The 13,079-nt window shown below is 29.4% G+C and overlaps 1 protein-coding gene across 3 annotated transcripts in view; it reads left to right on the top strand.

Moving 5' to 3' along the window:
- LOC108909920 (trithorax group protein osa) overlaps positions 1 to 13,079 on the top strand; it is a 198,052-nt gene that overhangs the window by 168,061 nt on the left and 16,912 nt on the right. For 2 of the 3 annotated variants that reach the window (XM_018714393.1, XM_018714392.1), the window contains 3 exons: positions 3,535 to 3,723; positions 3,779 to 4,145; positions 12,411 to 12,958. In XM_018714393.1, coding sequence (XP_018569909.1) covers positions 3,535 to 3,723; positions 3,779 to 4,145; positions 12,411 to 12,958 — 1,104 coding nt within the window. The remainder of the gene's footprint in view (positions 1 to 3,534; positions 3,724 to 3,778; positions 4,146 to 12,410; positions 12,959 to 13,079) is intronic. The other variant, XM_018714394.1, reaches the window with a different exon arrangement.

Raw genomic sequence — 13,079 nt, 5'->3', positions numbered from 1 at the left:
GAATATATGGAATTTTTAATGAGAATGTAATTTCCTTTTGTTGTCTGATAATTCAATCCAATAATCATGAAAACTCGGAACAAAATTCTCAGGTACATCCTTTATGAATATCATACATTTTTTAAAATTTGATCTTTCAAAGAAATCAATTTGTCTATATGATAAAACATTTAAATCCACCTTTTCATATACCAATACGATAGTTCGAATTAAAATATAGATTGTGGTATGAAATGGTTGACTTTTTACTTTAAATATCGTAGTTTACTTAAAAATAAAATCATAAAAATACTTCTTAAAATTAGTGATATTTGACCATTCCGAAATCTTGTTGATAAATTTGCTTGTTTAATTAAAAATGTGAAGTTTTTATATAAAAACTTTGTAATTCCATTAAACGTAATAAATTAGTTCTATTTATCCATTATCATTTTCTGACTTATTTTTGATATTTAATGTTTTATCTACTGGTATATTAGTGAATACATTAACCACATGTAATCTCACCATTAAATGATTATTATTAAAATTACTTAAAGAAAGTTTACTAATTTTAATGTATGAATCAGAATTTCTAAATAAAAGTTTAATAATTTCCAATAAATATCTTGCGAATTTATTACAAGGAGAATTAATGGAATGGAATTGTTATTAAAGTAACATCATTAAAGTAACCTATGTTCATGGATTCTTGATAAACCATAAGTAGTGCGGTGTTTCACTATAGTGCCTATTTTTTATATTTATTTAATTTCCTATCGTTCCTTAAATTAGACATGTATGTATATGCTGTTTTGTCTAGAATAATGGCAGCATATTTATCAACTGTACTGTTAGTTTAGTTGATGAATCTGGCAACACTGAAGGAGTTGCTCATAAAAATGCTAAACCACCGACAATGACGGGCGCATTAGCGCTGGAACAGACTAAATTTTCTAAAAAATTATTACATCCGGTGCTGGATTTGAAGTTTTCGCTTAATGAAATGATCTATACTTGAATAACATTTGAGTGTTTCAGACTCGAGTGCAGAGACTGCCCATTGTTTTTTGAAAAAAGTTTTTGTTGCATGTTATGCAATAAAACAGTAAAATAAAATAAAACAAACTAACCATGAAACTTTTCTTTTGTAAATTTCAGTTTTTTTGCAATTCATACGTTGAAAACAAATGATAAATAATACTATACACCTCAACTAAATGGGAAACTTCTTAACTAGGTATGACAATAATATTGTCCTGGTCACAGACAGGTCATTCAACTCTTGAGAATATATCTATATATCTTAATAAACCAATATTACATTTTTTCACATTGATTTTTAAAAAATAACAAAATGAATGACATTTAAGGTGTACCCCACTATATAATGAAAATAATAATACCACACAATGACAGTTTAATTATATGTTTATGGTCTTAACATTGTGGAAATAACTCGTAAGCAAATTCTTATTATTTACCAATTCAGTATCAGTAATTGGCATATTTTTTATCTTTCCGATATAATTTCCGATGCTTCCTTGATTTGTGAACTGAAATAGATTCCTTATAAATTAAAAATCTGAAACTTGTAGAAAGATATTAATCTGCATTATAAATTGATGAAATTTGAGATACTGGGAATTTTTTAGTGATGCTGATTAACACTTGAAAATGAAACATAATTAAGTAGAAACAATATTATAAATTAATTATACTGATAATTGTAATGATTTTGCTAATTAATAAATAAAACAAAGAATCGGGATTCGATTTAGATTAAAAACTATGTATTGATGCAACTATTTTCGCTTATAAATACCAATTTAGGTATTCTTGGAACTAAAATATGAATTAAAATTACTTGATCTTCTAAATAATTTAAAAAATTACTGACATTTTTTTTTAACTCCTTATAGGATGTTTATAAAACATAACCCCAAACTGAAACATAAGACAGGAAATGTTATTGTAACTAAAAACTTTCCTATGTCGGTCCAAAGTCTTATAAAAAACTGATAGGACAGTAAAAATATATTGCTAAAGAAATTATTTTTTAATAACTCCAAAATAGTTGAAAAATTCCAGTGAAACTCAGGACAAAGTTTTAGACTTTTAGATTTTATGGAGGAAGTTTTTTTTCTCTTTCATAGTACAGGAAATGCAGGGGGTAAGAATTTTGTTTTCAGTTTGCACCATGTTTTTGAAACATCCATATATAAACTAAATCCATATACAGGGTGTGACTTTGAATGGGGGCCATATTTATATGGAAGCTACCTTTGACCTTTAGAAACATGTTCATTTGGTTTTCAAATTGCATTGTGAAAACTAAATTTTTAGCGTAACCTCAAAAACTATACGTGCTGACCACAAACACCAACCCAATTAGATTTGGCATGCATTGTTGTCTCATATCTCATCTTTATTGATTCGTATACATGTTTTATCGTAATTTTACACAGAAATTTAACAATGAAGACACACATGAACACACCGTACAAGGAATAAACAATAAAATAAATAGCTATGAGTTACGCCTACATTACACAAGGCTCATTTTAAATTTTACTACTAAATTTACTACTAAATTTACTTTACTAAATTAGACTTAAAGAAACAACACTGCACTATACGTATTGTATTTCAATTCCAATAAAAATGAAATTATCGATAAATTGAAAACTGAAATAAATGTAATAAAATGAAAGCTGTGATATATTCGGCCATTCTCAAATTAATCTTAGCCATTTGTTTTTTTGCCCACTTGATGCTCTTTGTAATATCACATGAGATGAATGTAGTTCACCTAAACTAGATAGTTGTCAGTGGACTTTGACACTGAGATTCACAAATTAGACAGTCATAAAAATTAAAAATATTTTTATGAAAAACTTGAAATGATTTAAAAAATTTACCAAAACTATTAGATTAATGAGTATTTTTAATTTTTATTATGTCCATTTTATAAAACGGCAAAAATTTCTTTAAAAATGCTCCTTGTTGAAGATACAAGGTGGCCAATTTTAAAATAAAATCTTGTTTCCCCAACTAATGTAAATTTGCTAATGAATTTGCGGTTTTTAAGAAACTGATTCAGACACAAAATTAGCATTTAAATAAAAAAATTGAGTTTGTCATGAAACATCAAAAAATATCAAGAGATATTTATTATTCAAAATTGAAAGCTTTGTTAGAAAAATAATGTCATTTTCACTTTTTCTTTAATGTCTGCTATTATACGAAAAGACTGTAATTTAGATTTAACTTATTTTAACACATTTGATGTAACCAACATATGTGAAGTATTATGAAATTAACCCATTTACCTTGTACTTTATGTAATTCTGTCAGTTCTGCCAATTGTAATTCAAATAATAGTATCAAAATGTTTAAAATTAATTAAAACAGCTTTTTAACAGAAGTTTCGTAGCTTTCGAAACATATGCGACTTGTGAATTATCAAAATTACCATACTAGCAATAGTTAAAAAATTGATTACTTCTCATCTCTAGCTGCGACATTGTATACGTGACCATTTATGATTTCCAGAAAACCGACAGCCTAAGCAAGCTCTATGAAATGGATGAGAGTCCAGAAAGAAAAGCTTGGTTAGACAAACTCTTAGCGTTTATGGATGATAGGAGGACCCCTATCACCACATGTCCCACAATATCAAAGAATCCCCTTGATCTGTTCCGCTTGTACATGTATGTAAAGGATCGTGGGGGCTTTATGGAGGTTTGTACTACTCTTTTGTGTGTGTCGCATTATTTTTAAACGTAACACCTTGCAGGTAACTAAAAATAAAACGTGGAAGGATATCGCTGGTATGTTAGGTATCGGTGCCTCGTCCTCTGCCGCTTACACACTTAGAAAGCACTATACTAAAAATTTGTTAGCGTATGAATGTCAATTTGATAGAGGTGGTATTGATCCTCAGCCTATTATTAACCAAGTTGAGGCCAGTTCGAAGAAGAAAGGTGCTAAGGCCACCTCAGTTCCATCCCCAGGTTCTTCCAATTCACAAGACTCCTTTCCGCCAGGGTCTGGTGGCACATCCATGGATGGGTATGGTGGATATGGTGGGTATTCGTCATCTGGTAATCCCGAATATCCTCCTCAAAGGCCCTCGTCCCAGTCAGCACCATCACCCCATGGAAGTAAGTAAGATAATTTACTTGAAAATCATTTATTTAACACGTAAGTTTTAATCATGGTTGGTTGGTTTATATCATGATATTAGGGTAGGTTTATCAAAAGAAATTTCAACTGGATTTAGTTAAATCATAGTTAAAACCTCTTTTACCCTTACCAGTATTTCATCCCATAAATTGACGAAGCAACTGGCAGTTTTTTATGTTGGTGCACGTAATACAAAACTGTGCAAATTTCTCAGCTTCAATAAATTGTCAACAAATTGGAGACAAACAGAATCTATTATAATTTATAGGCCTCTAACAAATTTTGGTTATCTCAATTTCGAAAGTTTTGACCATAGACCAGATAATCTGCACACATTGGCCTAGCAGTCGTGAACCAGTGATGGCAAAATGCAGGGAAGTGGAGTTTATGTGGTAAATAGAGCTATGTCAACTTGCAACAAGTTCGAATTGAGCATCATGAATCAAATACGAGTGTCATGATGAATCGTACAATAGATAAATTTAAGCTTAGGATTTAGAAATTGATTTCTCTTATTTTATATCATACATTCACCATACAAAATTAAACAAGACGGCCCTCGGGGTCCTTCCTTTATTCAAATGTCGTATTTTGAAGGCTATCTGTTCGCGCTTTCTATGTGAAATTTCCGCTTTAAAAAGAGTCCTCGCCGAAAATTGACTTTTTTCGGTGGGAGAGAGATGTCAGAAGTATATCCGATATTTAAACTGAGATGGAGACAAACGTCAGTGGAGATGTCAAAATAAATTTTGTCATTTGACGCGTTTTCCCGGACGATCGGGCCACGGTGAGTCGTTACATTGCGGTTAGGCATCGGTTCCGATCTTTTAGAGACGCAACTTTGGCGACAAAACTTGATTTGAACATTTTCATTTTTCTGTTTACATTCGCGGAGAAGCAACGTTTTAAATACCCCGTGCAGGCTCTACCTAGCGTTAGATCGCCGTAGCTCATTTTGTAAACTCGCGACTGCGAAGCGGTAGGTCTGGGGTTCGAATCGCGGACGGGGGGCGCATTTTCCTTTTTTTTTTTTTTGGAATATTTGGATATTATTTACAATGCACAGAGAACCCACCGCGGAGCGGTGCTCTAGTCGCGTGCAGCGAGGCCCGAGAGAAAGGTCAAGTCCGCGTCAGCGGACTTGCCTACCTTTCTAATTGATCTTTTAAATATTGTGATTACTTAAAATTTGTCGTACCAATTGAATTATCGTAACTGATTATATTTAGAAGCCTTTATGTATATAAAAAAAAATCATTTGAAATTATTTAGCAATTTTTTTATCTGACATCTAATAATACCACATTATTATACAACTAATAAGTACCTCGTGTCAAGTTCTATCAAAATTATTTCCCTTATTTTAAACCTTTTGTCATTTAAACAATGACATTCTAGCTAAAATTTCTGGTAATAAGTCTCACTCTCTGAGTTTGTTCATGTCCAACATTAGTGTATTAGCTTTCAAAACTCCCATAATCTCTTAAATGTTGAACCAGTCTTACAAACATTTTTTTATTCTGTACTTATAAGTCGGGGTAATCTATCGTCTTCTTTGCTCCCGACAAAAAGTAGACTCTTAACTATATCAGCTCCTTCTTGATTCGTATACAAATACATTCTTTTTAATATAACACAAAAATACACTGTTCAAATACACTTCACACACTAAAATAAAAATGTAACAGAATGAATTGTTTCGCGTAATTAAAATGGCAGTTCTATTCTTACCATCCCCTCATATACCAGGTGTGAAGTCAACTGGCAATGACGGCCTTTTAGCGGCTATATGAAATTTTAACAGAGCAGCAGAAGCTAACCTCTGTTAGCGTTTGAGAAGGATCGGATTCTGCTTAAATTTAAACTATTAATATGTCTAGCACCGATGGCTGCTGAAGGTGCTAAATAAAAAAAAGAAGAAACATACCGTATTTTGTTTAGAATTTTATAACTTTTTAATATTACATATTTTAACTTTTCTAAATGCGTCCCCATCTATTTTATGTAGTTAATTGTATACGTTGGATTTTTACTCGTCTAAAGATAGAAACTCAGTTTTTTTCTCGAAAGTATATATAGTAGTATATTGACTTCTATTAGAACAATTTTCTACTATACACATTTACTCATGGTTAAATTAGTAATAATTAATATAAATAAGGTTTACCACAAGTATCCATTTACAATTATGGCCTCTTGGACGCTATATGAATTACCGTTGCTGTAGCTTCCGCTTCGTTGTCATTCAGTCTATCTTGGCCTGTGGTTTTGACATATTTAAATGGTTATACTTAAATTAGACAGTATATTGTTGAGTCTTTAAAGACTTAATATATTATTACATCAACATTAATAAACATCGTTCTTATCTTAGTAATTAATTTTAAAAATTGGTAGCTTTATGTTTTGCCAATAAATTAATCAAGTCATTGTAACAAGTGAAATGGTACCAAAAATCGAGCGAATTATAGCAGTCTCTTGTACAATAGGGTGAAAAATTGTTAAATGTAAAATAGGTTTTCAACTTAATTTGATAAACCAACCTTTAACATGTGATGTAAATCAAAATAATTGATAATTTTAGCAAATAAAGACTAGAAATTACAGCTATGTATTGGAGACAATTATACTAATCATAATATGTGTAAAGAAAAATTAGTAGCCTTTTCAGTCTTCGAAGGTGTTAGATGCTTATGATATTTTATTGTTTATCTCTTCTTATGATAATATCTCTTGTTTCCCAACAGAACTCTAGGGCAAAACTTACAATAAGTTACATATGTAGAGTATGCTAGCTCTTATCGTTTACACCGTTTGCTAACTTCTACAGCAATGTCGTCTAATCGAGAAGAATTACCATCAAATGGTTCTCTTTAAGAGCTACTAGAAGCACCAGAATAATTGGATTGTATTCTTCATTATTAAATTAATAATTGCGTTCGCGTCGTTCCCGTGTTATAAAGGGTAGGGGTAGGGAGTACGCTATTTTGTAAAATTTTCTTTAAGGTGAACGTTTCAGGGGCGCAAAATATAAATACATATAATTCAATGTAATTTCAAAATAAAAAATTAAAATTACCACTAAAGTTACAAATAATAATGAAACATTATTGGAAAATAGAATGTTCAAAAGGAGGCGATTTGATGACTAAGATTATAGAAAATGATAGTTTAATTCTACGCCAAATCGACCACTTTTAACCCTGACCCCTTTCGATTTGGTTGAAACTTTTTTGTTGTTTTATACTCCATTGAAAACCTCTAACTTTTTCAAATATTGAGTTATCGGGATGTTTTTTTTTTCAAAATTTTTGTTTTAAATGTACTTTTTGAAAAAAAAATAGATCAAAATTATCTGGATCTATCTTCAGTTTTTTTTTTCAATTTTAGAAAAAAAATGAAGATTTCTCGATGATTACCACTTTTTATTTTTTTGTTTCTTATAAAAAAACGACATTTTTTATAAATCCTCAAAATTTTTCAGAATGGTGTTTTTTCGTTTTCTATTTTTTTTATTGATTGAAAAAAAAATCTTCAAATTTAGCTTATTTCACATAACACCATTTTGAAAATTTTTGAAAATGTATATAGAATTGAAAGTGGTAAACATGAAAAAAATTTCGATTTTTTTAAGTTAAGAAAAAAAATAGATCGTTTTGATTAATTTTTTTTGTATTTCTTTTCGAAAACTACATCCAAAAACAAAGAGAATTTAAAAAAAAAGTTGTTATTTGGTCCATTTTTGGACGAACAGTGGGCTTTAAAAAAAAGATGCAACACACTTGAACTCAAAGAAATCATTTTGAAACCATCCCCTTTTTACTTTTTGAAATTGTCATCAATCGCTGCATAGAATAAATTTTTTCAATTTTGGAATTCTATATACATTTTCAAAAATTTTCAAATTGGTGTTATTGGAAATTAGCTAAATTTGAAGACATTTTTCAATCGATAAAAAAATAGAAAACGAAAAAACCACTGTCAGTTTTTTATAAGAAAAAAAATGTCCGTTTTTTTATAAGAAAAAAATTTTTTTCAAAAAGGGTAATCGAGAAATTTTCGTTTTTTTTTTCGAAAATTGAAAAAAAAAAACGGTGAAGATAGATCCAGATAATTTTGATCTATTTTTTAGTACTTTTAAAAACAAAAATTTTGAAAAAAAAAACGTCCCAATAACTCAATTTTTGAAAAAGTTATGGCTATTTAAAAAAATATGTTTTGTTAAAAAATTCATCTTTTTTTGAGTTGGGTGAAAAATTTTGAAAAATTCTCAGAGGTTTTCAATGGGGTAGAAAACAATAAAAAAGTTTCAGCCAAATCGAAAGGGGTCAGGATTAAAAGTAGTTGATTTGACGTGGAATGCCCCCATATGGAATTTCAACGTAAACCTCTACAAATTAATTTATCACGTTTAAAATAAAAAATGAAGTAATCGAAATCAATCCTCACCTAAATTCAGTATATTTTAATGAAATCAAATAAAGTGTCAGTAATTTTGCAGAAAATGTGTCGGCCCGTTTTTTGTTGGTTGTTGTTAGTAGTTTTCCGTTGCCCTTGGAAATAGCCAGGTGTTATAATATAAAGTTATTGTTATTCAGTAACTCTAAATATTTAAAATTTTTTGACGAAAACATTCTTTTGTGGGAAATGCACCCTTAAATTATAACAGTTTCATATTTTAAATGATGTAGGCCGATTTGTTTGTTTTTTTTTTCAACTTGAAGTAGGTACTATTTGACTACATAATTTTTATTTCTATCGTAACTTCATGGCTTACATGTTCAATATATTGGCTAATGATTCACCTTAACAGTATTTATTCCAAGAAAAAAGTAAAGTAAATATTAAAAAAATAATAATAAAATTACACGTCATATAATATCTTAATAATTGAAAATTATTTATTTTCTGTTAAAAAAGTCCTTTGTTAATTTACATAGATTGTTAAACAATATAATAGAAAACTAAAAATGTTATTAAATTATGTTTAAAGATTTTAAACAATATTTTTGACCAGTATAATAACAATTGTATGAGAAAATTTGTATAATCCATGTTTTTGACACTGTTATCTGAATATGGGATAAAACTCGAAACGATCGTTATAAACAATAAACAATATATGGATGAAAAATAGTTTTACAAACTAAGTTTATTTTGAACAGTATACCAGAAAATAAATAGTTTTCAAGAATTAAGTATATGGTCAGAAAATTATATATATTTAGGAATATCTTAATAGTAATAATAACGAAGAAATAAATCATATAGTTTTCAACATGTTTTAAATACTTCTTTATATGTTCATTACATTAATAAGGATTTTCTGCATTGCATATAAAAACTGTAAATATTGTCAGCAGTTATTTGTTTGTGGTATTTTTCAGTTAATTGGGTATATCTACCACACTGAAGTGACATTTTTTTAAATAAATAACTAACCTCTTGCCAAAAAGATCAGTCGAGAGACTGATCCTATAAAATTAGATTGATCTTTTTAGTATCTTATTAAACAAAAACAGTAAAACAATGGATATTAGTAACTAACCAAATTTTTATCACTATTCAGAGACCATCTTTCATTACAAACTTTAACCTAAATGTCCTAAAATGTGACCTAAAGTGACCTAAAATGTCTCAATATGACAAATTATTAGTTTTACATCGAGTACTATATCATCTAAAATATGAAAGTGTTAGAGTGAAGAACTAAATTAAAAATGTTTAAAATTGAACAGATAAGAAAAATAGAAATTAAAAAAAAACTGATTTTTATCAACCCTAATTTTTATAAAATCAACATTTTAAAATTTATCTACCTGTATTTTATATTCTATGAATTTAAACACTTTTTTATATGCCATTCTTTCAACAACAGTAAAAACATTGTAGTTTTTATTCCCATCAGGTTTTTAGAACCTGAAGACCATTTACTTGTTTACAGTTGTGGTTAATGTTATCCATTGAACAAGTTTTATTATAATTGACAAATGTATCAGTTGGATTGGAACAATCCAGATTATTATTTTTATTCATTTTATGAAGGTAATTATGTAAACTTATTTCATTAGCTTAGTAGTAAAAATATATATTTACTTTGGTAACTACCTACTATTTATTTTAGAATCTGTTTAATTGTCAACTCATGAATAAACTATTTTTTATGTCAAGATATGTACCTGTATATTGTGGTTCGATTTTATTTTTAGGTTAGTTTATGATATATATTATATTTCCTTAAAAGACTGCTTTCTTCAGATATTTTACAAATGGAAGATTCTATTGCTGAACTTTTACAGAATATTTTTAATTGTCAAAAGCATTATTTAAATATAGGTACGTTCAATTTGTCAGTTTTATCGGTGTCATAGAAAAGAGGACGAGAGATGCATTTATTAAGACAATAATTGATACTCTAATGACAAGTACAAAATGGATTGAGTTCTTCTTGTGAATAGTTCTTAATAAAAAGGATTTACTAAAAATATTCTTAATAAATAATTTCTATTTTAAGAAATTTTAAGAATGTCGGTTGAAATGTATTCCTCTGCTAATGATAATAATAAGAAAATATCCTATATAAATGTTGCATCGAATAAGTTACTGCGTGCATTATTTTCTATTACACAGGGCGTCCCATTCTAAGCATTACTTTTCTTAATATTTACAAATAGAACATTATATTATAGCATTTTTTAATTTCTCATAAGACCTCCTTCTATGTTGTACCTGTTTGATGTTATTTGACAATGGGACACACAAATAAATATGTTTTATTCGGAGATGGTCAAATATAAGAGAAATCAGAAACATTATTTTATTGTAAAATGGCTGATATTTTGAAAAATAATATTTGTTTAATTTTGTCAGTGCCACATCAATCTTTTTTATAAAGCAGCCACCCCCCCCTTGTCTGGCATTGTTAAAGTTAATGAATTGGGAAAAAAAAAGTAACTTTACTATCAAAACCGTTATAAATCTCTATTTATTCCTAAAGTTTTATGAAGAACTCTCTTTTAGAGAAGTTGTAGTATTTTTTAAATTAATAAAAATAGGGGTCAATAATATTTTATACAATTTTTGACAATTATTATCTTTTGCACTTAACTTTCACTTTTAAGGAATAATAGAAAATACAAATACTTTCTTGGCAACAAAGAAACATTTACCGATTTTTGACCAAATAAATTGATAAGGAGTTAGTAAATTTTGTATCCTAGCTTCATTAAATTATGCAACTGAAGAAAATAGAACCAGTTCTGATTTATTAACGTATTTTGGGGATTACATAAAAAAATTTTGGTTACCGACAATTTTAACCGTTTATTTATTTCGCAGATTTGTATTATGTAGCATCCTTAAGAACTTTGTTTTAAATTCAAATGTTGATATGATTTAAAATGTTTTTCCTATCTTAAGCCATTTTTATTATAAATAAAATAACTTCATGTAAAAAATTTTTTAGAAATAACGATAGATTTTTTTACATGTTGCCAATAAATTGATCAGTTTATTGTAACATATAAAGTAGTATAGTTAATTGTGACAATTTCCTGATAATTCTAAACGCATTCTACAAATTATTAGGTGAATAAATGATAAATATAAATAACAATTTTAGTAGTGCATATTTATTACTTCATTCATAATAATAGTTGTAGGTTGTAGTCTAAAAATAGATAAATCGTCTTCATCCCAAATATAAAACTAATTATCCATGTAGTGCTCTTATTACAAAATTTTACAAAACCTATTTTTTGCTTGAAATTATTTTGACTTGTATTCTATCTTCAGCTTGACTATTTATAATGGCCATGTGATGTTTTACTACTGAAAGAAATTAAATACCTGGATCTTGATGGAACTTTCTCCCTTGCCTAGTTATAAAATATAGATTTTTTAAAACGGCCAGAAATTAACCAAGCAAATTATTATTATTATATTTGAGAAGAAAAAAAAAATCTTACCTCAAAAAATATTGAAACAAATTATTATTATTGGGATAAAATGCCAATTCCTCAAGGTGGTGGACAGAGTAAATATTTATTTTGATCCTTTTCACATGTTAAACTTATAAGATGTGAAATTTACTATAAAAACAAATTAACTTTAATATTTGATGAAATGGTTTAGGCATTGTAATCTACTTTCCCAATTTGGAATATTTGCGTATTGTTAAGCAATTTAGTTTTATAATTTTTTGTGTGTCGGAGGTGCTAATTTAATAATTTATTTTCCGCAAGGTTCAGGAGGGGCTAATCATTTAAACAGTGCAACACCTGGAGGTCCCAGCCCTGCAGGCGGGGCTGCTGACAATGTAAGCGTTTCCAACCCCTTCGATGACGTGTCTCCGAGTCCACCACCACGGGGCGGTCCTTTCCCAGGTGGTCCACATCCTCCTTATTCCGCAGGTACTCCACCTCGCCCGCCAGGACAGAATTTCCAACCTGGATATCAGTATCCTGGTCCTGGGCCAGGAACTACTGCCCCTACAGATCAGTATTCTGCATATCCGAATAATTCAGGTTATCCTCCAGCCGTTAGACCAGTATATCCTCCGTACACAGGTGATTCAGCAGCACCACCTCCAAGCCCTAACAACACTCAAGGACCGCCAACCTCTACGGCGCAGGATCCTTACAACAGGTATAATTCCAACCCCGGAGCTAGTTACAATCCGAGGCCAACCTATGGACAATCTCCAACTGGTACCGGACCTCCAACATCACAACCAGCTGGCCCCGGAAACTACCCACCGCATCAAGAGTATTATCGTCCAGAGCAAGTACAAGTAAGTCGAAATTAAAAAAAAAAAATTCTATAGCTTTAAAAATGCTCGAGAGTTAACAAAAAGGCTACATGTAATCAGTAATATAAGATGGATTCACATGGATGGATAATTCACATTTACC

Source organism: Anoplophora glabripennis, unplaced genomic scaffold, assembly GCF_000390285.2.
Source record: "Anoplophora glabripennis isolate ALB-LARVAE unplaced genomic scaffold, Agla_2.0 scaffold424, whole genome shotgun sequence".
Taxonomy (NCBI): Eukaryota; Metazoa; Arthropoda; class Insecta; order Coleoptera; family Cerambycidae; genus Anoplophora; species Anoplophora glabripennis.
The sequence above is the reverse complement of the archived record's forward strand: the minus strand, read 5'-3'. Positions and strand labels throughout refer to the sequence as shown.